Source organism: Colobus angolensis, unplaced genomic scaffold (genome assembly GCF_000951035.1).
Source record: "Colobus angolensis palliatus isolate OR3802 unplaced genomic scaffold, Cang.pa_1.0 Scaffold1, whole genome shotgun sequence".
Taxonomy (NCBI): domain Eukaryota; kingdom Metazoa; phylum Chordata; class Mammalia; order Primates; family Cercopithecidae; genus Colobus; species Colobus angolensis.
The window spans coordinates 12,035,438-12,060,211 of record NW_012110918.1 but is presented as its reverse complement, the minus strand read 5'-3'; the positions used below and the strand labels follow the sequence as shown (position 1 = coordinate 12,060,211).

General features: G+C 57.5%; 3 protein-coding genes across 8 annotated transcripts in view; 1 reads left to right on the top strand and 2 right to left on the bottom strand.

Moving 5' to 3' along the window:
- Positions 1–14,383, top strand: part of EXOC7 (exocyst complex component 7) — a 19,941-nt gene extending 5,558 nt beyond the window's left edge. Inside the window, exons 5-20 of one of the 6 annotated variants that reach the window (XM_011949033.1) lie at positions 142–364; positions 3,328–3,495; positions 6,723–6,815; positions 8,629–8,774; positions 9,024–9,176; positions 9,386–9,484; positions 9,830–9,892; positions 10,226–10,292; positions 11,050–11,088; positions 11,804–11,869; positions 12,142–12,262; positions 12,524–12,619; positions 13,379–13,442; positions 13,670–13,711; positions 13,820–13,953; positions 14,210–14,383. In XM_011949033.1, coding sequence (XP_011804423.1) covers positions 142–364; positions 3,328–3,495; positions 6,723–6,815; positions 8,629–8,774; positions 9,024–9,176; positions 9,386–9,484; positions 9,830–9,892; positions 10,226–10,292; positions 11,050–11,088; positions 11,804–11,869; positions 12,142–12,262; positions 12,524–12,619; positions 13,379–13,442; positions 13,670–13,711; positions 13,820–13,953; positions 14,210–14,312 — 1,677 coding nt within the window. In that variant the 3' untranslated portion in view covers positions 14,313–14,383. Of the gene's footprint in view, positions 1–141; positions 365–3,327; positions 3,496–6,722; positions 6,816–7,464; positions 7,618–8,628; positions 8,775–9,023; positions 9,177–9,385; positions 9,485–9,829; positions 9,893–10,225; positions 10,293–11,049; positions 11,089–11,803; positions 11,870–12,141; positions 12,263–12,523; positions 12,620–13,378; positions 13,443–13,669; positions 13,712–13,819; positions 13,954–14,209 lie in introns of all 6 variants that reach the window. The other 5 variants (XM_011948969.1, XM_011948901.1, XM_011949183.1 and 2 more) reach the window with 5 other exon arrangements.
- A 1,095-nt stretch (positions 14,384–15,478) lies between these two features.
- On the bottom strand, positions 15,479–19,036 carry ZACN (zinc activated ligand-gated ion channel). The gene is made up of 9 exons (XM_011949324.1): positions 18,857–19,036; positions 18,657–18,781; positions 18,474–18,518; positions 18,226–18,332; positions 17,841–18,010; positions 16,877–17,001; positions 16,526–16,736; positions 16,251–16,415; positions 15,479–15,817 (listed from the first exon to the last, which is right to left on the bottom strand). The coding sequence occupies exons 1-9, from the start codon at positions 18,951–18,953 to the stop codon at positions 15,627–15,629; spliced, it is 1,236 nt and encodes a 411-aa protein (XP_011804714.1). The 5' UTR covers positions 18,954–19,036; the 3' UTR covers positions 15,479–15,626.
- A 1,480-nt stretch (positions 19,037–20,516) lies between these two features.
- On the bottom strand, positions 20,517–23,218 carry GALR2 (galanin receptor 2). The gene is made up of 2 exons (XM_011948804.1): positions 22,779–23,218; positions 20,517–21,422 (listed from the first exon to the last, which is right to left on the bottom strand). The coding sequence occupies exons 1-2, from the start codon at positions 23,144–23,146 to the stop codon at positions 20,627–20,629; spliced, it is 1,164 nt and encodes a 387-aa protein (XP_011804194.1). The 5' UTR covers positions 23,147–23,218; the 3' UTR covers positions 20,517–20,626.
- Positions 23,219–24,774: the final 1,556 nt, after the last annotated feature.

Here is a 24,774-nt window from a genome sequence, read left to right as displayed (position 1 = left end):
AAAAAAAAAAAAAAAGGGTATCAGGGCAGAAAAGGGCAGAGGCCCTGAATTAGGAAGACCAAGCTGGCACGGGCAGGGGAAGGCCAGGACTGGCAGAACACTGAAACAGCAGGCACCCGCTTCCTTCTGTTGTCCCTGCAGAAACTGCTCTTTGAGCGCGGGAAGGAGTCCCTGGAGTCTGAATTCCGCAGCCTGATGACACGGCACAGTAAGGTCGTCTCACCCGTGCTCATCTTGGATCTGATCAGTGGTGATGATGATCTGGAGGCCCAAGAGGATGTGACCCTGGAGCACCTGCCCGAGAGCGTGCTCCAGGATGTCATTCGCATTTCCCGCTGGCTGGTGGAATACGGCCGCAACCAAGGTAAGAGGTTCTGACCCGGCCACGTGGCACACTGGAGGCAGAGTGAGTTTTTTTTTTTTTTTTTTTTTGAGATGGAGTCTTGCTCTGTTGCCCAGGCTGAAGTGCAATGGTGTAATCTCGGCTTGCTGCAGCCTCTGCAACCCCGGGTTCCAGCGATTCTCCTGCCTCAGCCTCCTGAGTAGCTGGGATTACTGGCGCACGCCACCACACCTGGCTAAGTTTTGTATTGTTAATAGAGATGGGGTTTTGCCATGTTGGCCAGGCTGGTCTTGAACTTCTGACCTCAGGTGATCCACCCACCTCAGCCTCCCAAAGTGCTGGAATTACAGACGTGAACCACCGTGCCCGGCCGCCTTTATTCTTTAATCCACTTGTCGTGGTTTTTTTGATAAAAGGATGTTTAACTGGAACCAATATAAGCAACCATTCTATGACTTATATATCAAGCCGTGAATCTAGGCAAATTCAAACTTTTCTTGTCTTGATTTTTATGTTCATTTGCCTTTTTTGATTAGTTGTAAACTTTTTTGTTTTTTTGTTTTTTTTTTTTGAGATGGAGTCTCACTGTCACCCAGGCTGGGGTGCAGTGGCCGGATCTCAGCTCACTGCAAGCTCTGCCTCCTGGGTTTACGCCATTCTCCTACCTCAGCCTCCCGAGTAGCTGGGACTACAGGCGCCCGCCACCTCACCCGACTAGTTTTTTATATTTTTTAGTAGAGACGTATATTTTTTATTACAGGCTTGAGCCACCGCACCCGGCCTAAAATTTTCAAATGGTACAGAAAGCCATGAGTGAAAAGTAAAAGTCCATCTTCCACTTCCGCGATGCCTCCATTACATAACCCAAAGATGAGCACTGTTAATGTTTATTTATGCCAGGTGTGGTGGCTACGCCTGTAATCCTAACACTTTGGGAGGCTGAGGTGGGGGGATCGCTTCAGCTCAGGAGTTCAAGACCTGGCCAGCATGGCAAAACCCTGTCTCTACAAAAAATTAGCTGGGTGTGGTGACACATGCCGGCAGTCCCAGCTACTTGGGAGGCTGAGCTGGGGGGGAATGACTTGAGCCTGGGAGCTGGAGGTTGCAGTGAGCTGAGATCACACCACTGCACTCCAACCTGGGTGACAGAGTGAGACTCTTGTCTCAAAGAAAGAAGGCTGGGTGCAGTGGCTCACACCTGTAATCCCAGCACTTTGGGAGGCCTAGGCGGGCAGATCACCTGAGGTCAGAAGTTGGAGACCAGCCTGACCAACATAGAGAAACCCCGTCTCTACTAAAAATACAAAATTAGCTGGGTGTGGTGGCCTGTAATCCCAGCTACTCGGGAGGCTGAAGCAAGAGAATCTCTTGAACCCAGGAGGTTGTGGTGAGCTGAGATCATGCCATTGCACTCCAGCCTGGACAACAAGAGCAAAACTCCATCTCAAAAAGAAAGAAAGAAAGAAAGAAAATAAAAACTTCAACTCCAATAGATATCCAGTATTGCACTTTTTTTTTTTTTTGAGACGGAGTCTCGCAAAGGCTAGAGTGCAGTGGCGTGATCCTGACTCACCACAACCTCTGCCTCCTGGGTTCAAGCAATTCTGCCTCAGCCTCCCGAGTAGCTGGGATTACAGGCTTGAGCCACCATGCCCAGCTAATTTTTGTTTATTCTTAAGGGTGCAGGGATTAGGTGTAAGTGTCTGAAGATACTTGTAACCTTTTTGACATCACTAACTCCTCTCCAAATAGATCAGGCCAATCGATGGACTCATCGACAGTTCCATGGCCATTTGTTCTTCATTAATTTTTGTTTTGCTATCTGATAGGACTATCACAGTACTCTAATTTTTTAAATTTGTACTTTATTAATGGCTAAAGATGTATGTTTTTCATTCACTAACATTTGTTGTCTGTTTGCTTCCTATAGAGCTCATGTTCTTTGACCCCTTACCAAGTTGAATCTGGATATTAACTTTGTCTTTTTATTAAAAAAAAAAAGTACCATTTAAAACTTACAACTAGGGTTGGGCGCAGTGGCTCATGCCTGTAATCCCAGCACTTTGGGAGGCCGAGGCCGGTGGATCATTTGAGGTCAGGAGTTCAAGACCAGCGTGGCCAACATGGTGAAACCCCATCTCTGCTAAAAATACAAAAAAATAGCTAGGTGTGGTGGCAGGCACCTGTAATAATCCCAGCTACTTAGGAGGCTGAGGCAGGAGAATCACTTAAACCCGGGAGGCAGAGGTCGCAGTGAGCCAAGATTGTGCCATTGCATTCCAGCCTGGGCGACAAAAATGAAACTCTGTCTCAAAAAAACATAAAAAAACTTACAACTAGGGCTGGGCGTGGTGGCTCATGCCTATAATCCCAGCACTTTGGGAGGCCGAGGCTGGTGAATCGTTTGAGATCAGGAGTTCAAGACCAGCCTTGCCAACATGGTGAAACCCCATCTCTACTAAAAATATAAAAATTAGCTGGGCGGAAGTGGCGCGTGCCTGTAATCCCAGCCACTCAAGGCTGAGGCAAGAGAATTGGTTGAGCCTGGGAGACAGAGGTTGCAGTGAACTATCACACCACTGCACTCCAGCCTGGGCGACAAAGTAAGACCTTACCTAAAAAAAAAAAAAAATTACAACTAATTATCAGTTCTATCGGAGGGTGTTTTTCAAGACTGCCTGGCCGGGCGTGGTGACTCATGCCTGTCATCCCAGCACTCTGGGAGGCTGAAGTGGGCAGATTACTTGAGCCCAGGAGGTCGAGCCTGCAATGAGCTGACATCGTGCCGCTGCACTGCAGCCTGGACAACAGAGCAAGACCCTGTCTCAAAAAAAAAAAATACTTTACCTGATTTGGGACAAGATATGGGTGGCTTGTGACCCAGAGCAGACAGCAGATGCTAAGAAGGGTTGACAGACATGGTGGGTCTGCAAGGCAGAGGCAGGGCCTGGCAGCCGTACCTCTATTGCTCTGTATCTCCTCAGATTTCATGAACGTCTACTACCAGATACGCTCCAGCCAGCTGGACCGCTCCATCAAGGGCCTGAAGGAGCATTTCCATAAGAGCAGTTCTTCCTCTGGGGTTCCCTACTCCCCTGCTATCCCCAACAAGAGGAAAGATACACCTACCAAGAAGCCAGTCAAGCGGCCAGGTGAGCCCCCATCCTGGCCCATCTCTGCAACAGCCAGAGGCTGACTAGAACTGCACTGCTTTCATCCAGTCTAGCGTTCGCAGCGTCAGACCCCTCTAGAGCTTGTCGTTATGGTAACCCTGACTGTAGGTACACAGGACAGAAAGCAAGTGTCTGCCCAGCCAGTGAGGGCGCCCCAGAGCAAGACCCTTCCAGCCAGCAGAGCCTGGGGGTTACACAGCTTCTTCGGAGTGAGGGAGTAACACAGGTACTCAGTGAATCCTGCCTGAGGCAGGCGGCAGAGGCTTCTAGGGCCGAGCCCCTGCCTAGGCCTCGTGCCTTACACACACATCACCCTGTCAGGAGACCGGGCACACTTGCATCCAGGACGCTGGGATAGCGAGTGGATAGGTGCTCCAGCCTTCACCTTCCAGAAAGGCAAGGTGACCTGAAGTGATGTGTAGCTGAGAGCTGGATGGGGAGAATTTCACTTTCCCAGTCGATCCAAAAAGGAAAGAAACCCCACAGCGTCTTCTCAGAAGAACTTAAACTGGCTTTGGGCTCCAGTGCGAGTCAGTGCCTTGTGGAAAGGGGCACCATGATGAGAGGCCTGGGCCGGTGGGTGTCGCTGTCCTGGGTGAACATCTCGTCATCTGTCTGTTCTTTCTCCCTGGCATCATGTCCCTTGTAGTCTGTGCTCCAGATAAACAGTGGCTCTGCCAGCCACAGCTTGACAAGCCCAGCTGTCTCTGGCCACTGAGAGATGCTGCCCACAACTCGATGACATGCTGGGATGTTCTGGGGTGGGGCTGCTGAGATTGCTCTGGAAGAGAAAGCTGGAGAAGCCAGGGCTGCTCCCACCCAGGCTGGCCCCCTGTCCAACTGCTGCTGCAGGCACATGCCCTAGGTGTGGCCTGTGGGACCTGCTTGTGACAACAGGCTTTAGGCAGAGCTTACTTACACCCTTGGTTTCTCCAGTCCCTACCTGCCCATGCCCCTCAGAGAGCGAGGTGTCTGTTCCACAAGAGCACCTGCTCCCCTCCAGGCCTTTGTTTAAGGTTTAGAGAAACAGGCAGAGTAGGGGCTGCCCTCAGGGAGTAGAGCATTAGGGAGCTGGTGCCTGGGGCCTTCTCCCTCCAGTGTGGATGTCCTGCCCACGCAGCCAAAACTTGCTGCAAATGGGGACTGCCGGCCCAGCCTGTGGGCGCAGCTGCCTGCCCAGCGGATGGAGCAGCTCTGTACCTTCTGTGTGGTGGGGAGTGGCTGTCTCTGTGAGGCTGCGAGGACACTTGGGCCCCAGCCAGTCTCTGCTCGCTTCCTCTTCTGCCTGGTTCCCTGACAGGCCCCCTGGAAGCCCCATAGCCCTCTGTGCACTGCCCTAAGAGTGCCCGCTGGCCATGCAGCCACCTGGCCTTTCAGGCAGGAGGGATCTGATCTCAGGTGGCTCACAGTGGACTGCATCCGTCCTTGGCCCAGGGACACAAGAGGAAAACTCTCCGGCTGTGGGGTTTCCGAGTTGTCAGGAGCTGGTGGGCTCAGGACCAATGTCAGGCTCTAGGGAGTCAGGCTCCGTTGACGTTGGTTCCCACTTCTGAGGAGAGGGGTGGGGAGGCCTCCCAGGTGGTGAAGCACTGACCTCAGCATCCCTGGAGGTAATTGGGTGCCTGACGGGTTTGGCGGCTGTCGGATCTGCATCCCCGACCCACATCCCACATCCTGCCGGTGTGCACCTGCGTCCGCGGCTGCTCCGGCTGCTCCTGGTGGGTCGTGGGGCGGGAATCTGATTCACCCATTAGTGAGCCTCGCTCGCTGAAGGGGAGAGCACGAGCAAGGCAGATATGAGCCAGGCTGCGGGACTTGGTTATTAGGAGCTAATTATGGGCCGAGTATGGTGGCTCACGCCTATAATCCCAACACTTCGGGAGGCCGAGGTGGGCGGATCACCTGAGGTCAGGAGTTCAAGACCAGCCTGGCCAACATGGTGAAACCCCGTCTCCACTAAAAATAGAAAAAAAATTAGCTAGGTACGGTTGTGCACGCCTATTATCGCAACTACTCAGGAGGCTGAGGCAGGAGAATTGCTTGAAACCAGGAGGCGGAGGTTGCAGTGAGCCGAGATTGTGCCATTGCACTCCAGCCTGGGTGACCCAGCAAGACTCCGTCTCAAAAAAAACAAAAACAAAAACAAAAAAAAAAGAGCTAATTGTGATGTGGTGCGGTGCGGTGCAGTGCAGGTGTAAGCAAGGAGCCTCCAGACACTGCCCCTTTCTCCCTCAGCTTTCTGGGGAGCTGCTAGGACACAACAGCCTCACTGTGCTCAGATAGACAGGAGGAGGGTGGGGGGCAGCCCGGGTGCCTTCCTGCCCCCATACATTTTGTTAACAAGGCAGCTGCACTTGTCTACTTGAGATGCGAGTTTATTTCCCCACGTTTTCTGGCCCAAGATGTCTCATTCCCATAAAAGAGGCTGACTCAGGTGGCTGTGGGTGCTACCATTTTGTTCTCACTGTTTTCACTTGTGATACTAACTGTTGTTTTTTTCCCCCATGCCAAGAGCATGTGCCCTTTCCTTCCGCGCATACCCTCCAGGCTCTCTGTGTGGTGGCTTCTGTTAACCCCTTCCTGACTTTTGGATTTTTTCTTGTCCCTTTGGTTGTTTGGGGAACTCTAGTGTGTGGGGCTAGGCTGCCTCTGGGTCTCTGAGCCGTCCGCCTTGGGCACAGTGCTCCCCAGAAGTTCAGTCAGGGTGGCTTCCTGCTGGCTGCTGTTGGGCGTCCGTCCCAACACTGAACGTGCTCGGAGAACTCTGCCTGGAGTTTGGGGCTGCGCTGGGGGCTGCTGGCTTCAGGGCACCCCCAAGCTCTGCCACCCTGGTTGTGCCCTCTCGGTGTGTGAGCTTTGTCACCGGCTCCTCCAACCTGAGCCCTAGCCTGTTCTGACTACAATGCCACTCCATATTTTTGACTTCTGGTGGATCTTGTTCCATCTTCATTACCCTCTGTCCTTTCAGAAATGAACTGAAATCCAGAACAAGGAGGGTCAGTAGTAGAATCAAGGCTCCATTTGGAGAAGGAAATGATTCTTTTCCTTCGCCCTTGTCCCCAGGGTCTCTGGTGGTCCCAGGGAAGGGCCTGCTCACTGTTGGGGGGCTGGGTGCGGGGCCTGGGGGCAGGTGGAGGGCCGCTGCTGTTTTCTCTCACTCATTTCCTAGGTCTTCTTATCTCCTCTCTGTGTGGCTCTGGTGACAGGGACGATCCGTAAGGCTCAGAACCTTCTGAAACAGTATTCCCAGCATGGTCTAGATGGGAAAAAGGGGGGCTCTAACCTCATTCCTCTGGAAGGTAATCACCCTGTGTTCCCCTCCTGTCCCTTCCTTCTCCACTGTGTGTGCACGCACTTGGCAGGGCAGAGCCTCCCCCAGGAGGGCCTCGGGAGAAACCCTGAGGGGAGCAGGGTGGGAACGGCAGGTCCCCAACGCCTCTTGGGCTCGCAGGGACAGTTTCGCGGCCCTCGGCCTGGTCCTCTCTGGCTGATGGCAGCTCTGCCCTCCTTGGGGCTCCCTCCTCCCTCCCCTGTCTCTGTCCTTGTCTCCTGTCTGAACTCAGAGAAAGCTCTTTGTCTGGGGCAGCCTTTCACGCTCAGACCCGCAGTGGCAACCCCAGCTGGCCAAGGCCTCCCGGCCTTCCCCTCTTCAGAAAGGGGAGTGTGTACAGCAGGGGACAGGCAAACTGGGGCTTTGTGCAAATACAGCGAGGTGGGGAACCCCCCTGGGGCCAAGCATCAGCTCTTCAGCCCCTCCTTGGTCCTTCTCTGCTTTCCCTGGGCCTCCAGACTTGGGGAAATGAGCAGCTAAGGACGGTCCTGGGTGCTCACTGAAGTCAGGCTTGAAATGGCTGTTCCCAAGGTGGCTTGAGGTAGAGGAGGGGCTCAGAGCCCTCTCCGATGCCCCCTTCCCCATCCCCATCTGACATCCCCCTACTGGAGATGAAGGGCTTCTTCCCTATACCCCAAGGGGCGGCCTGCCTGGCCCCTGGATAAACACTGCCTGTGTTTATGCGGCCAACATCTCGCCAGGTCACGAGCATGATTTCCGAGTTAAGCACCTGTCCGAGGCCTTGAACGACAAGCACGGGCCACTGGCCGGTGAGTACTGCAGCCCAGCCCGAGGGCAGCTGCTGACACTGCCTTCGCAGCGGTCCCCGGATGGCCTGCTCCTGTCTGGCCCAGCCAGGCCCACTCTGCTCTGAGGATGGGCCAGGCCTATGTGCCTCTCTCTCCACTCTCTCTCTTTTGGGCCTAGGTCTCCTTGCCTCTCTCCAGATGGGAGTGCGTGCCTGGCTCTCAGGCCTGGGCCAAGGGGAGAAGCTGCTGCTACTCAGAAAGCAGGCAGAGAGGGAAGGTGGCTCCCTTGAGGGCAGAGAGCCCTGATGTCCGCCTCCTGCAACAACTCAGAGCTCTGATCCCCTCAGAGCCCATCCCTTGGCACATAAGACCAGGCGGTTCTGCCACTGGTTTTGTCCACAGGCGCCCCCGCTGTGGCCTCCAGTAATAGGATCTGGCCTCCTCCTGGGGCAGCTGGCAACCCCTCCTTTCTGGGACTTACCAGCCTCTTCTCAGATTTTGACCCCATGCCAGCCAGCCTCAGAGGCTGCAGCCTACCACCCTCTTAGACGTTCCAGAAGCCCTGGCTGGGCTGGTCACTTCCTTCGCAGGCCCCACATTTGCCCACATGGATAACCCCAGTGCCAGCCTCCTTGAGGTGGCACAGCCACCTGCCCACCCTGGGCTGCCCTCTTTCAGGTACAACTCAGAATCCTCAGTCCTGGGGTCAAACTGCCTTATCCAGGATGTTGATTCAGGGATCTTCCCTCCTTATCCTTCCGTCCATCACCCTCCTGCCTCTGGTGTCTGATCCCACTGTCTGCGCAGAACTGAGAATGAAGCCAGAACAAAGGCTGGGCTCAGCTCCTATTGTTCCCCTCGAACCTGGCGGGGCCTGCTGGTGCCCTTGCAGCTTTCTGCCAGAACAGTCAGCCTCTTCCCCATCCGCTGCCGCTCTGGGGTGCAGTCCGGGAGCTGGGGGACCCACACCTCCCCCAGCCAGAAGTAGGGCTGGCCCCAGACCAGCAACTCAAGAGCTGTGTCTTCCCCCAGGGAGAGATGACATGCTGGACGTGGAGACCGATGCCTACATTCACTGCGTCAGTGCCTTCGTCAAGCTGGCGCAGAGCGAGTACCAGCTGCTGGCAGACATCATCCCCGAGCACCACCAGAAGAAGACCTTCGACTCCCTGATACAGGTCCCGTGCCGCCCCGGGGCTCTGCAGCCAGCCCCAGCAAGAGCTGTCACCACAGACTCTTGCAGCCCTCAACTCCAGCCACCACCACCGCCTTGTGCCCTGCGGAGTGGTCCTGGGTGGACGCTCACCACCTCCCCATCGCCCCGCTTCCTGCACACTGGCCCCCTGTACCCTACAAGGATCCCCCACCAGCCCGGAGCCAGCTCCCACCACCCCACCCTTCCCTGAACTGCCTCCCTGCCCCCTCAGGATGCCCTGGATGGGCTGATGCTTGAAGGGGAGAACATCGTGTCCGCTGCCCGGAAGGCCATCGTGCGACACGACTTCTCCACGGTGCTCACCGTCTTCCCCATCCTGCGGCACCTCAAGCAGACCAAGCCTGAGTTTGACCAGGTGCTCCAGGTATGTGGACGAGGGGCCCTGGAAAACACAGCCAGGAGGCAGCCTGCTGCCTGGTGTGGCCGCCCCCATCCCTCCCTAGGAGAACCGCATTCTCCGTCCCACACCTCTGCTCTGAGGGTGCATGGAGACGGCTTAGGAAGGGCCCTGGGCGAATGAGATGCTCACTGAGTGACTGGAGGAGAGCTTGGGACTCCCTTGTGCTTCCTCAGGGCACGGCCGCCAGCACCAAGAACAAGCTGCCTGGCCTCATCACCTCCATGGAGACCATCGGTGCCAAAGCGCTGGAAGACTTCGCGGACAACATCAAGGTCCCTGCCATCCTCCCCTTTCTCCCTCCCTCCCATCCCAGCACCCACAGTGACCTGGCCCTGGGGGACTCTCAGAGAGCAGGCCTCCAAGAGGGCGGGTTGTCCCAGGGGAAGCCAGCTGCGCCGCTGGCCTGTCAGCACCCATGTGCCTTCCTTTCCTTCCTGGGGCCTCCAAGCCCTCTGAGGTGGGAAGGCCGTCTCCACCTTGGTCCAGCCTGGCTCAGCCTTTGTGCCTGAGAGGTGTCCTAGCACCTGTCTGCTAGGAGGCGGCACCATGAGCAGGTGCACAGGGGCGTGGGGTGGGCCGGGGGCTGCTTCAGTTAACCAGAGGCTGTTTTTCCACAGAATGATCCGGACAAGGAGTACAACATGCCAAAGGACGGCACCGTGCACGAGCTCACCAGCAATGTGGGTGCTGCCTGAGGACACCGGGAAGGGGGGAGGAAGGAGGACCCAGGCCCAGGGCCGGGCAGAGTACTGGTGGAAGGGACCCAGTCTGGCCCAGAGCTGCTCGCACCTTTGTGAGCGGTCCTGGGTGGCAGGAGGGACAGTGATGTGCTTAGTGTCTCTAGCAGACAGGGCCCTTCCTGGTAGACTAGAGTGAAAATGAAGTTTCCAGCCGCGCTCTTCACTGGGCGGATCCCAGCCCTGGACTGGCTCTGGGCACTCAGAGGGGTCCCTGCGGGAGGCCGTCGGCCGGGCCTGCCACTTGCCCTTCTGCACCGTCTTCTTCCCACCCAGGCCATCCTCTTCCTGCAGCAGCTTTTGGACTTCCAGGAGACGGCAGGTGCCATGCTGGCCTCCCAAGGTACTGGCACTTCCCAGCTGGGCCCCCTGCCCCACTCCCCTGCTTGCCTGGAGACACGGGGTTAGAGGGCAGGGAGCAGTGAGGAGGCGTCTCCAGTCTGTGGAGGGGTTGAGATGTGCCCTGCAGAGGGTCCCTGGGGCTGAGCATCAGGAGAGCGAGGTTTGCCTGCACCTTTCAAGACCAGACACTGGACCTCCGGCCCCTCCCTCAGCCCCTTTGACTGTCCTCGCCCTGGAAGCAGTGTCCTCACTCTGGGAGCGGTGCTGGCTGGTTGGAAGGTGTCCTTTCTGCGCCTGCTCCCCGCCCGAATCCTTCTCTGTGTCTACCTGCTCTCCTCGTCAGGCTCGCTCCGCTGGCCTTCAGAGGGTAGCAAGTGTCTCAGGGCTAGCTGGATGTCTTCCTGCTGGCCCTGCCCTGGGACTGGAGCTCGGGGTCGGCCTGTGAGCAAGAGCACCTTTCTGGGTCATTCCAAGCACTGAGGTCCCTGGGCCCTCTCTTTCCGTCCCATTTTGGGGGCAGGGAGCCCGTGGGCAGCCTCCAACCTGCAGTTTCCCAGCTCTCTACTTACAGAGCGTTCCCTGGTCCTCAGAGGGTCCTGCCTGCTGTGTCTTGCTGTCTGTGTTCTGGCTGTCATGGGGAGAGGTCTGCTTGACTCGGGTTGACGTGCCATTTCTAACGTGTTTTTTGCACTTTGCATCTTTCTCCCTCCTCTGTCTCTCCTCCGTCCCCTCTGTGTGCACTGCCTTTCACTCCGTAGTTCTTGGGGACACATACAATATTCCTTTAGACCCCCGAGGTAAGCAGTGCGGTTCTGCAGCCCATTCCTGTCCCTCTGAAGCTTGGTGGGTGAGGTTCCCTGGGGACTGACTCTCAGGACCTACTGGGGAGCCCGAGTCAGAGGGGACATAAGTTTTCTCAGGGTGCTCTCAACTCTCTCTGCTCCCTTCAGGGCCACTCTGTCTCTGAGCTTATCCGCAGCACCTGCCGGGGCCAGAGCCCTGAATACACCCCGCAGGCTCACCCGGCCTCCCTGCCTTGCTGTCCCCACTCGGCCTTCCACACTGCAGGCCGCAGCTTCCTCTATTCAGGAGGGTCTGCTAGAGGGGGATGTTTGAATGTAGGGGAGAAGGTGCAGAGACTGTGAGGAGCCCTTTCTAAGACTCTGCTGTTGGCAAAAGGAAAAAGGGGGCCTTGTAGAAATCACCCAGGGTGGGTGGGGGCAGGAGGGGACAGGGCGCTGGCATCTCACTCTTGTCCTGCCAGCTTTTCTGCTGACATGGACCAGCTCCTTAGCCATGCCACCCCATCATAGAGGGTAGCTCTGGGTTCCAGAAAATCCAGGGCCGGTGCTTCCTGTGGCAGGGGCCGCCCTGTGGCTTAGCAGGTAGCTGGCTCTGCCCAAGGAAGCCCGGGGACCTCAGTGTCCCCTCAGACTGCTGCATGGCATGGGGGAAGGGCCATTGAGGGTCTTGGCTGCTGCCACTGCAATAACAGGACTTCTCCTCTCACAGAGACCAGCTCTTCGGCCACCAGCTACAGCTCCGAGTTCAGCAAGCGGCTGCTAAGCACCTATATCTGTGAGTGTTCTCCCGGGCAGACCAGCAGCCCTGCCGCCTGCATGCCCTGCCTTTCCCTTCCTTCTGTCTGTGCTCTCTGGCTATTCCCAGGGCCCTCTCCTAAGTGCCATCTGACCTTTGGAACCACAACCTGACCTCTAGTTCAGAGGCTGAGGGGAGCTGGGCTGAGGCCTCCTGAGGAGCGATGGATAGGAGTGCGTTAGCAGGTCCCGGGATGGGGTCGTTTGGGTCAGACTGCCATGATGGGTGTGGCCCCATTTTTCCCTGTGCAGGTAAAGTACTGGGCAACCTACAGTTGAACTTGCTGAGCAAGTCCAAGGTGTACGAGGACCCAGCTCTGAGCGCCATCTTCCTTCACAACAACTACAATTACATCCTCAAGTCCCTGGAGAAGTAAGTGGCCTGAGGGAGGGAGTCTGCGCCCCTTGGCTGTGCAGCCGTGCCAGCCCCTGCCCCCTGGGCTCCTTCTCTTGTGGACGAGATGGGAGGGGGTGCTTCAGTCTCCTCCATCCCAGGACCCGGAAGGTGGGAGTGCTGCTCCTGTAGGGCTTGTAGAGTTTGGGGGGCAATGGGAGGCCCTCCCAGCGTTGCTGCAGTCTTTGGGCGTGAGGAGCCAGTCCTGCCCCCTCTCCTCTGTCCCCTACCCCCACCCAGGTCTGAACTGATCCAGCTGGTGGCAGTGACACAGAAGACTGCCGAGCGCTCCTACCGGGAGCACATTGAGCAGCAGATCCAGACCTACCAGCGCAGGTGAGAGGCTGGGCCCGCCCTGCTCCTGCATGGGCCCCCAGCCGTCTTAGCCCTCACCCCGCCCCGTGCCACCACGCGCTCTTCCTTCTCAGCGCCTCAGGACACAGGCTCGGTCATGGGGAACTCCTGTCCTCTGGACCCTAATCCTCCACTTGGTTTCTAATCAAACTCACGGGCTGGAGAGAGAAGCCCCCCTCCTCCACCACTACCTGCTCCTAGGGGCCCACTATAGCCACTTTAGAGGGGAGTCTGCCAAGTGTCAAGGAGAAGAATGATTGAAGAGCTGACTGTCAGAGATGTGGGTAATGTTTACCCCAGGAAGAGAGCAAGGTCACGAGAGCACTTGAACTTGGCTGAGCCTTGGTCTATGGGGATCCCTCTGCTTCTCTGGTCCTCTTTCTTCCTGGCCTTGTTTCTTCCCTTTGAATGTGTCTCCCTCTTCCTTCTCATTCTTCTGCCCTTCACTCCTTTCTTTCTCATGTTTCTCCATCTTAATTTGCCATGATATTGATGTAAAGTATAGTTGATAGTATTTGTTCAATTTATTGAACACTCAAGTGTTTCCTTATGTTTTCTCAGTAAGTGACCAGTTTAAAGATTTTCTATTCCCAGGAAGAGAATCTGTTGTTTTGCTTAGTTGTGACCCATATCCCTTCCTACCACCACCCACCAAGTAGATCCAGAGATTTGGCAAACGAAACAAGCCAGGCCACTGAGGCAGGCCGCCCCTGCCCTCACACTTCTCTTTCTGTCTGGCAGTTGGTTAAAGGTGACCGATTACATCGCAGAGAAGAATCTACCTGTGTTCCAGCCGGGAGTCAAGGTGGGCTCAAGGCCTGGGCTGGGAAGGGGTGTCTAGCAGACGGGATACTTTTTGTCGTGTCTTGGTGAAAAAGTGGACAAGCATCCCTCTGGGATCAGAGAGCAAAGGATGCATGTGTCCATGAGGACACAGGAGAGAGGCCCAGGCCAAGGGTGTTTGGGGAAGAGTGGGGGCAGGCCACTGGGCTCTAAAGTGAGCTTTCTCTGCCATCTCTCCTGGCTTCCCAGCTCCGGGACAAGGAGCGGCAGATTATCAAGGAACGTTTTAAGGTGAGTCGGGGTCCTCTCCCCTCCACTGCGTGCTGCTACTGTTGAGGCAACACACACCCAAAATGTTTGTCTCTGGGTCACTTCCTTTTTCACCATTTTGGTGGCCAGGGCTTCAATGATGGCCTCGAAGAACTGTGCAAAATCCAGAAGGCCTGGGCTATTCCAGACACAGAGCAGAGGGACAGGATTCGCCAGGCCCAGAAGACCATTGTCAAGGAGACCTACGGGTCCTTTCTACAGAAGTGAGCCTTCCATTTCCCTCTCCTAGCCTGTGCTGCCCACAGCCCCAGTGGGCCTCTTCAAGCTCCTCTTCCTCGAGGGAAATAGGAGAAGGGTGGTGGGTTTAGGCGGCAGATCCAGTGCTCTGGGCTTTGGGGCGGGGTCAGACAGGGAATCATTCAGGGCCACCCCTTCCAAGAGACTGTCAGGTGTGCCTTAGGCTGAGGGTGGAGCTGGGGAGGGTGGCCCTCCGTCCCCTGACCATAGTGCCCCCCTCAGGTTCGGCAGCGTACCCTTCACCAAGAACCCAGAGAAGTACATCAAGTATGGCGTGGAGCAGGTGGGCGACATGATCGATCGCCTTTTCGACACCTCTGCCTGAGCCTCCTGCTGGCCGTGCCTGGTTCCGCCAGACTGGCATGTCATTGGACAGATAAACCAGTGTTAACTTGCCTCTGGGCTGGGTGAGCTCGAAGTCCTTAGGGACAGAGACCTGTCTCCACCACCCCATCCAGGAGCCGTGTCCCTGAGCCCTCTAGTCCTGGTTTCCACTTTTTCCCCACAGCCCGTGTTCCCAGCCGAACCAGCACTCTCTGGGAAGCCTGGGGTCCCTTCACACTTTGGCTTTTATGACCCTGATGGCTTCTGAAACAGGAAAGGAGAGAAGGAAGACAGAGGCCTGTGCCCACTGCTGTCCCATGTGTACCAAGAGCAGCAGGGCAGAATGGCCCTACCTCCAGCCTAGGTCAGAGCGGGGGACAGAGAACTCCCCTACAGCCCAGAGATGTGGTAGGGCTCAGAGAAGCAGCTAGAGCACCTGGAGGAAAGGCAGTCAGCATTGACCCCCTCTTTTTTTTTTTTTTTTTTTTTTTTTTTGAGATGGAGTCTCGCTCTGTCGCCCGGGCTGGAGTGCAGTGGCCGGATCTCGGCTCACTGCAAGCTCCACCTCCCGGGTTTACGCCATTCTCCTGCCTCAGCCTCCCGAGTAGCTGGGACTACAGGCGCCCGCCACCTCGCCCGGCTAGTTTTTTGTATTTTTTAGTAGAGACGGGGTTTCACCGTGTTAGCCGGGATGGTCTCGATCTCCTGACCTCGTGATCCGCCTGCCTCGGCCTCCCAAAGTGCTGGGATTACAGGCGTGAGCCACCGTGCCCGGCCTGACCCCCTCTCTTAAAACACATTCCCGCTCGCCCACAGGCCTGAGGTCTGGGACCTTTCCCTCCTAGGAGTTCCCTAGGTGGCTGGGGGAGGCAGACTCACTGGCCATTTTCCCTAGAGTCCAGCACACTGCAGGAGGCATTCAGAGGAGGAGTTCTGTCCCACCCTCTGCAGCCTTCCTCAGGCGCCTGTCTCTGGTCCCCAGCCTCAGTGCCTCCTGGCCCAGAGCCAAGCAGTCGTCGTTGCCAAAGGAGCAGTTAGGCTGCCTGCCTGTGGGCTGGGAGACAGGGACAATGGGGAAAAGTTCAGGAGCAAAGTGAGGGTTGGAAGCAAAAAATAGGGCCCCACCTATTTAGGATGAGAATGAAGACTGACCCTTGACGCACACTTGCACTGGAGATGGGTTTATTTCACACTCTGCTTGTGTGCTTACAGCGGGGGAGCTCAGCCTGGCTTCGTCCAGAGACCCTGCCATGGCCCTCCCCCAGCCATGGGAAAGCAAACTTCATCCTAAGGTGTGCAGCCCAGGCCCTGCCCGTTATGGTCTAGGCTGCCTGCCATGGGGTGCAGCCTCTCCAGGGGCTGCGCCAGACTTGCACGCTGCCCACATCCAGATTCCAGCGAAGATGAATTGGCTGCATAGCACCCCAACCACGTACACGAGGAAGAAGATGCGGTCAGCAGTCTCAGGCCAGCTTCTCTGTGACCCCTTTCCTCCTCTGGGGGACTCTGTGGGGAGAGATACAGGGAAAGGAGCTGTTCTTCAAGGTCCCCCCAACACGAGCAGAAGAGTGAACCACAGGGGTCATCAGCCTGTATCTCTCCCTTTCTTAGATTCTCAGCTGATGAAAATTTGGGTCTGGCCCATTTCAGGCCATCTTCAGTTAAAGAAACACCCTCTTAGGCTGTGCAAGGTGTGGGTTATCAGGAGATTGAGGTCACCTGCGACGTCAGGGAGGCTAAGCTTGCTCCCTGCCCCAGACCTGTTTCTTCTAAGGGAGGTGGACATGGTGGAGGCCAGGGATAGGAGAGCCAGCAGGGTAGATGCAAGGAGCTTCTATGCACGCCGGAACCCCCCGCGCGCTCACCCCAGCCCTAGATATGCACCTAGGCCTCATTCCTTACCCCCCAGCCCCGGAAAGGGGCTCCAGCCCCTGCCCACCTTCAGGATGAGGCCCTGGGTTGCCATGCTCTTGATGTTCCCCTCTTGGGGCTGGGCTGGGGCCGCTTTTGGCCCCAAGGCTGCCCCGGGCCAGCAGCCCAGCCAGCAGCACAGTCTCCATGGTGCTGAGGAAGAGCAGCAGCAGCAGGATGGTGAAGTAGTAAACTGGGGGAGGCAGGGCATGGGGAGAGGCTCAGGGGCCAGTCCCTCAGCAAGTTGAGCACCAGTGGGCGACCGGGGAGAAACGGCAGACTGGGTGAGGTAGCAGGGCTTACTGAGCAGTGGGTTGCAGGAGGAGGAGCTGGGCAGGGCCTGCACCAGGGAGGAGTGGAAGACAAGGTAGCCCAGCAGCAATGTCACCTTGTAGCCTATGCGCTCAATGGCCTGGAGGGGCAGCAGCCCCCCGCACACGTCAGCCAGCAGCAGCGCCTCTGCAGGCACCAAGAGGGCGATGATGGACTTGAGTGCCGTGTTCTTCAGGCTCATCTGGAAGGGGAAAAGCCAGGGCCTTCCAGTGGGAGGAAGGAGGTGGGCAGCAGGGGCATGGGGCTCGGCCTGTGGCCCTGCATCCTCACCCCCATCCACCTCCAGCAGGCCTCTGTTGGCCTCCTCCCGACTTGACTCACCGTCACCTGGAAGCAGGGCACCAGCTGCCGGGGTGGGACTTGGGTCTTCACATCATAAACTACGTATTCCCTCTTGACACTCACAATCTCGTTCATCGCGTGGGTCTGGAACTCTAACTCCATTGCTGAGGGGTGGGAATGAGAACTATGAACTAGAAAGGAGAGATCCCAGCTGCCAAGTGTGGGGGTAGCAGACTGGAGCCCAGGGGTGATGGAGACTTTTGATGGCTTTTGGCAGGGACAGACTTGGAGACAAAACCAGTCCGTAGATGGGCTTCCCAAACCTTGTTTTGCAACATCCCAAATCGTCTCCAGTTAAAGGAAGGCCTTTATCAGATTCATAGATGAGCTTTCATTGTAAAAATAAATGTACTTTGCACCACTTCATGGTGGAGGGAGAACTGGTCACACTTCGTCAGTCTATCGTCTCACACCTGAAGCGGGATCCACGGGGCTATGGCTGTGGTCTCTCATGGAGGGAAGGGTAGGATTTCTTTGCCAAGTTAGATGTCACCCAATGGGTTTATACAGAGTGGCTGCACCTTCAGGTGGTTTCCAGGAGTGGGGCCACAGCAACCTGAGCCTCTGGCCTTGCTGCAAGGGGCCGAGCCACTGCGGTCAGGCCATGGCTGTGGAGGGCAGTTGCTCTGGGGAGGACAGAAGACTGATGTGCTCGGACCCCTAGGATTGCAGAACTGCTGCGAATCGTTGAGTCTGACCCTAGAGAGGAGCCCTGAGGCTACCGCAGAGCACAGAGATGGGCTGCCCCTCAAGTGGGGGGCGCAGTGGGAGAGCAGGTGCTGCCCACCTAAACCTGGGGTAGACTGCTCTGAACACAGACCTGGGCGTTCCCCTTCCGTCTGCCTTCTCCCCTTCCCTCTGCCCTGTACCACAGACCTGGGAGTTCCCTTTCCCCACCTTCCTCCTCCCCTCCCCAACCCTGCAGCCCCTGCCCTGTCAGCACCTGTGTTGCTGAGAGCATAGAAACTGAGGCTGCAGTTGCTATGGTCCCGGGGGAAGTGGAGGAGCTCAAAGTTGCAGTTGGTCTCCGTGGTGAGGGCCAGATTGAGCTTCACGTGGCCGTCCTGGTCTACTCGGACCTGTGGGCTCTGGTCCCTCCAGTCCACCCAGAGCCTGTGGGGAAAGGCACCACAGCCAGAGCCCCAGCCCCTTCGACAGGGCCAGGAGAGACCCTGGCATCCCACCCCCAACCGCAGAGGCAGTAGAGATGCACTGCTAGTCTGGCAGGGACTGCCAGGAGGGGCATATTCACCCAGCCTCTAGGTTGTAGATGGGGAAAAGGAGGGCTATGCACCGCAGATTCGTGGGGCAGGAGCTGTTTCACTTACGCCTCCAGGATGGTGAGTCTTGGTGTCCAGAGAGACTCCCAGGGTAGCGTGACGGCATGCCGCGGGTGTGCGCTAGCGTTCCAGGCCAGGCGCGTGTCCAGCCAGGACTGGGGACACAAGGGCACCACTGAGGCTCCTGATCTCCACGTATCCATGCCCCTAAGCTCAGCATGTTGATGAAGGCTGGTACTTCTGAGCTGGACTCAGCTGGGCTTTCCTGTCCCACCTCCCCGGGGATAGGAGCTCACCAGCTTAAGCAGCAGCATGGAGGACATTGTGTATCGCAGGATGTCCTGAGGGAAGGGCAATACGTCACCTCAGGGTGAGCGCTGTGTTGGCAGAACACGGCAGGAGACCCCAGCACTATCCAGGGCTGAGTCCTGTCTCCTGCCCAGCCCAGCACTTAGGGCCCTTGGCCTAGCGGCACTTACCACATTAAACACGTTGGAGACGAACACCTGCACATCTACGAGCAGGGGTGCACTCCCATTGTTCGGAATCTGGATGCCTTCCTGAGCCTTCTGGGGCACGGTGACGTTGAAGAGGAATGGCCAGACTGAGCGATAAAGGTTAAGGTCACTCAGGTGCCCTAGGGCCCATCGCAAAGCTTATGACCTTGCCCTCCACCTACCGGCTGCTGTCCCTCGGAAGCCCTGCCCATGGACCAAGGGCCAGGTGATGCTGAACCCCAGGAAGGTGAGATGGAGCAGGGGCCACGGGGCCATCATCGGCTGCACAGAGGGACTGGAGGGAGCAGCGGTGCCTAAGCTACAACCTCTATTCTAGTCACTTCTCTGGCAGCTGAGCAGTTGGTCAGAGGCAGCTGCTCTGGGCAAGGACCCTAGGACCGTGGACTTGGCAGCCCCTGCCCCAGTTCTGCAAACACCCAAAGATAAAGCCCAGGACTCAGCCCCGCCCACACTGCAGCTGCCTTGGTGTCCCTGTCCCGCTCCATTTCCACCACCTGGAACCCGTTGCGACACTCAATGCCTGCCCAGGGGGACCTGGCAGGTGTAAGACCTCTACCTCTCCCCGATTTTGTCCTTCCGGTCAGGGCCCACGGGTGTCCCCTGCATTTCAGTGGCTGACACCAACCTAAGACCCAAACCCTTGGTCAGAGTGTTCTGAGCTCAACGATGTGCGATGGGGACAGCCTGGAGAGTCTCCCTGCTCTCCTTAAACACTGAAGTGATTTTGTGTAAAGAGCCTTGGCTTAAGAACCCTGGACATGGTGGCTCATGCCTGTAATCTTAGCACTTTGGGAGACCAAGGAGGGCAGATTGCTTGAGCCCAGGGGTTTGAGACCAGAGCAACATAGGGAGACTCTGTCTCTATCAAAAACACAAAAATTAGCTGGACATGGTAGCATGCACCTGTAGTCCCAGCTACTCAGGAGGCTGAAGCTGGATCACTTGAGCCCAGGAAGTGGAGGTTGCAGTGAGCCAAGATCACAACACTGCACTTCAGTCTGAGCTAGGGAGCCAGACTCTGCCTTCCCTCCCCCCACCACACACACACCAAAAAAAAAAAAAAAAAGAACAAAAGAATTCTGGTAATCCCAGTAATCCCAGCACTTTGAAGGAGGCTGAGGTCAGGAGTTTGAGACCAGCCTGGCCAATATGGTAAAGCCCTGTCTCTACTAAAAATACAGAAATTAGCTGTATTAGTATCCATGGTGGTAAGCCCAGCTACTTGGGAGACTGAGGCAGGAGAATCACTTGAACCTGGGAGGCAGAGGTTGTGGTGAGCCGAGATTGCACCATTGCACTCCAGCCTGGGCAACAAGAGCGAAACTCTGTCTCAAACAAACAAACAACAACAACAACAACACAGAAACGAAAAAAAAAAAAGCCTCTGGGAAGGGAGTTCTATCTGGAGTGAAACAGCCCCTGGAGACTTGATCCTGGCCCAGCTGCAGCCAGGGAAGGAAAAGCTAAGGCCAAAAATGGACCGGGACTGAACGGGCTGCCCAGACTCAAAGGGGCCCTGGGAGCTGGAAGCAGGTGAGGACAGATCTGTCACACACCAGAGCACAAATGCGACTGGGAACACACATCTGTGTCTGTCACCGATCCACTTTATTGAACGCCTAAAACAGTCTGCCTGCCTCTGTTGCACGCTCCCCAGACTCAGATTTTTATGCGGATTGTAACCCGGCCGCCTTAGGTGTGGTCAGCCCTCTTTCCTAGTAGCTCTGCAAAGGGTCCTGCACTCACCCCTAGGGAGCCCCTCTGTGAAGCCCCAGAGGCTTCCCACGGAGTCTCAAGACAATGAGAAACGAAACAGCGCTGTCACTGCATGTGAAATGGTTTGTGCGTTTTATTAACAGGCAAAGCTCTCCCCACAGTCCTCCAACAATGACTCCAACTCTGTAACATCCAAGCATGCCCGCTAAGTGCTTTCAGGTCACATCAACTGTCAGGATGCTGTTGCCTGCCTTTGGGCCCCGCCAAGACGGGCCGGGATCAGGCTCGAGGGTGCGTGGCTGGGAAGCGCCGGGGCAGGGACGAAGGGCCTCTGCCGCGTCGCTCACGTGCGACTGGTCGGTGGACTCGCGCTCCAGCACGCTGCCACTGTGGGTGCCCGGCGCGGCAGCGCACACGCGGCCCGAGGCTCGGCGTGGGGCACGGCCCAGCAGGCCCGCGCAGATCTTGCGGAAACCTTTGCGGAAGTGTTTGGAGACCAGCGCGTAAACGATGGGGTTCACGCAGGAGTTGGCGTAGGAGACCAGGTGCGAGAGGATGCGAAGCGCATAAGTGGCGCGCGTGAGCGGGAAATGGCCGAACCACACGCAGAGGATGAGCGCGTGGTGGGGCATCCAGCAGAGGCAGAAGAGCGCGGCCACGATAAGGATCATGCGTGTCACCTTGCGCTTGGCGCGCCGGGCACCCGAGCCCGCGGCCACCGGGTCGACGGCGCGCCAGAGGTAGCGCAGGGTGCGCGCGTAGGTCAGGCCGAGAACCAGCACCGGAAGCAGGTAGCTGAAGACGAAGGTGCAGAGGTCCATGGCGCGGCGGCGAGGGGCGCTCCACGCGGGATGGCACACGGTCAGATTGGCCAGCTGCGACTGGCGGTAGTAACTCAGGTAGGGCCCGGAGAAGAGCAGCGACAGGCCCCAGATGAGCGCGATCGCTGCCAGCGCGTTTCGAGGCGTGCGCAGCTCGCGGGAGTGCAGCGGATAGCGGATGGCCAGATACCTGCGGTCAAGCCGGGAAGGGAGACGTCGGCTGAGCGCTGGCGGGCCGCGACCCCTGCACCTCGGGCCCCACGGTCACTCTCGAGGAAGGTCCTTAGCGCATGGTTACACCGCACACACCGGAGGTGGGGGTGAGGGTGTAGGTGGGGGCGTCCCAGCGCGTCCCAGACACTGAGCGGAGCCTGGAAATGCGGCGGGCCGGGCAGCGGGAAAGGTGCGCCTCCAAGCCATTTTCCCGCTGCCCCCGGGGACTGCAACCACGGACGGACTCCACTGAGAGGGCATCCCAAAGTCACCGAAGACTAAAGGTTGGAGAACCGGCTATGGGCTCCGGGAGGCTGTGACTACCCACTAGTGACGGTGCCGCGGGAGGGAGTGGGGAGGCGCCTGAGGCTATAGCAGACAGCCTGGAGAAGACATGTTGGGCAAGGGACAGTTAGTTTCTCAGGGGATTCCTGAGAGAATCTGAGTTTTGTGGATCCCACGAGCGCGCTGGGAACCAACGCACTTCCCGCTCAGTGGCTACAGGAGATGTGGGGGGAGTCTGGCCTCGCCTCAGTTTTTCCGGAGAAGGGAGAGGGGAAGATACGAAGATTTCCTCCCCAGGAACCATCCTACTGTCATTTCAAGCTTCACCTGAGTCCCGCGCTCTCCCAACTGTGCCTCTCTCGCTCTCCTCTGGCTGGGGAGGGAGAACCCCAGGGCACTCTCCTCTCCCCGCCCCTGACTTGTTTTTGGTTTTGTTTTGTTTTGTTTGGAGGCGAGGGGCAGAGTGGCTGGGACTGAGCTAGGGACCTTCAGGCACGCTTGCTCGGACTTCGGCGGGGGTCCTCGCAAAGGACCCAAGATCCACAGCCTGGACCTGACCCGACCGCACCAACCAACCAAACTGTGGCTTGGAGGCGAGTGCAGTGGAGGTGACTGAAGTTGGCTGCAGGAGACAGTCACTTTATGCACCGGATCCCTGGCTGGCGACTCTGAGCGAGTTACTTATGAACTCAGCTCTTCTGTACATTGGGCACTTTGTCCTATCCCACCCTCACGGGGGCATTAAGCTCAAGCGAGACGAACGCGCACAAACGCGTCGTACCGGGAAATGCTGCGCGTTGTCAGGAGAGGGCGGCGCTGGAGAGCCACATTCTCCAGGCTTCCAGGCCCCAGGACGAACCTAACCGAGGGGACACCACGGTCCCCCATTCTATTTCCTCTTTCTCCTCCTCCGCGCCCGCTAGTCTTCCACTGCCTTCTTAAAGTCCTCTCCCACTCTGCGCGTCCCTTCTTGATCCCCCGGTCCCGCCTCCCGCTCCGTCCCCCCAGTGGATGCCCATCTCCCAGGGAGGCCAGGGCGCTGGCTCACCTGTCCAGCGAGACGGCGGCCAGCGTGAAGCTGCTGGCATGCATGGTGAGGAAGATGAGGAAGTGCACAGCCTTGCACAGCAGCGAGCCGAACACCCAGCCGTCCAGCGTGTAGATGGTGGCCTGGAAGGGCACGCAGCACAGGATGAAACACAGGTCCGCCACGCCCAGGTTGAGAATGAACAGGTTGGTTGTGCTGACCGCCTGGCCGCCGCGCAGCAGCACCGCCAGCACCAGCGTGTTGCCCACGGTGCCCACGAGGAAGATGAGCGCGAAGAGCAGGGGCACGATGACCGCCTCGGGGTGCCAGCCGCCCCCGCCGCCCACCTGGCTCGCGTTCCCGGCTCCTGGGCAGCCCGAGACGTTCATGGTGCCGTCGACCCCGAGGCTGCCGGGGCTCTTGCAGCCGTCTGGGTCTCCGCGAGCGGGAAGGTCCTGCGGCCGCTGCAACTCCTAGTGCGACTCTGCCAGGCTGAAGGCGGAGGGAGCCTCGCTGCATCTGGGGCGGGGATGGGGGTGCGCTGGGGTCAGGAGGAGGAGCAAGAGACCGGAGCGTGAGGTTGTCCCCAGCAGCGGCCGGCGGCGCTGGGGGAAGGGCTGCCAAGTGGTCCTGGCGCGCATTCCACGGCGCAGGCGGAGAGGGGCGCTTGTGCCTGCTCCCGAGCTCCAGCCCCCGGATTCGGGGGTTCTGGGCTGACCAGGCGGACTGACTTCCCCGGCAGGCGCCGGAGCGGGAGAGGGGTCGACCCCGGACCCTGCGTGTGCGCCGCGCCGCAGGGACCACCAGCCTTGGACCCCACGCACCTCGGCGCTTCGCTGCAGCCTGGCAGGCGTGCGGGACTTCCTGGGGCCGTCGAGGGGCGGGGGTGCCCTCAAAAGGGGACCCTTGGGAGATGGCGGGAGGAGACACGGGGCGGAGGCGGATGAGGGGTCCTAGAGTGTGGCGCTTTCGCCCAGGCTGGAGTGCGGCTGCGCGATCTTGGCTGACTGCAACTTCCCTCTCCCCGGTTCAAACTGTTCTCCTGCCTCGGCCTCCTGAGTAGATGGGACTACAGGCGTCCGCCACCAAGCCTAGCTAGTTTTTTCGTATTTGTATTTGTATTTTTGAGACAGAGTCTCACTCTGTCGCCCAGGCTGGAATGCAGTGGCACAATATCGGCTCACTGCAACCTCCGCCTGTCCCCCCTTCCCCCACCCCGGGTTCAAGCGGATCCTCCTGCCTCAGCCTCCCGAGTAGCTGGGATTAGAGGCTCCCGCCACCACGCCTGGCTAATTTTTGTATTTTCAGTAGAGACGGGGTTTCACCATGTTGTCCAGGCTGGTCTCAAACTCCTGACCTCAAGTGATCCGCCCGCTTTGGCCTCCCAAAGTGCTGGGATTACAGGCGTGAGCCACCGGGCCGGGCCACCTTTTTCCCTTCTCTTACCCATTGAACGTTTTGCCTCCAATTCAACCCACTATATTGAGCATGTATTGTGTCAGGCTCTGTCTTTGGCGCCGTCTCTCAGTTTCCTCAGCTGTAACAAGGAAATGGTAACACTTCCTTCTCAGAGGGATCTGCTGAGAAAGGAATGAGATGTATGGGAGAGGCCTGAACCCAGTTAGTTAAATCTGAATACATCGGATCTCAGATCCTTCTTCTTTTTCTCCTGACCTTATTCTGTATACCTTGAGGAAATTCAAAACAGTCGAGTTCCACACACAAGCAGCATTTCCCTGGATGGTGTTTAGGTTGCAATAAAATGTAAACATTTGTTTTTGCAACAAGCATTTGGGACAATGAATCATTACTATTTAAGTAGAACTTAAGCCTCCCAGTTCACTGGGTCTGAAAATCACCATCTTCTGTCTCTGTAACTTCATATCTGCCTCACCTTCCCTTGTCCTGGTCCCTGGGGCCCAGTGTCAAGAATATTATTTTAGGCCGGGTGCGGTGGCTCAAGCCTGTAATCCCAGCACTTTGGGAGGCCGAGACGGGCAGATCACGAGGTCAGGAG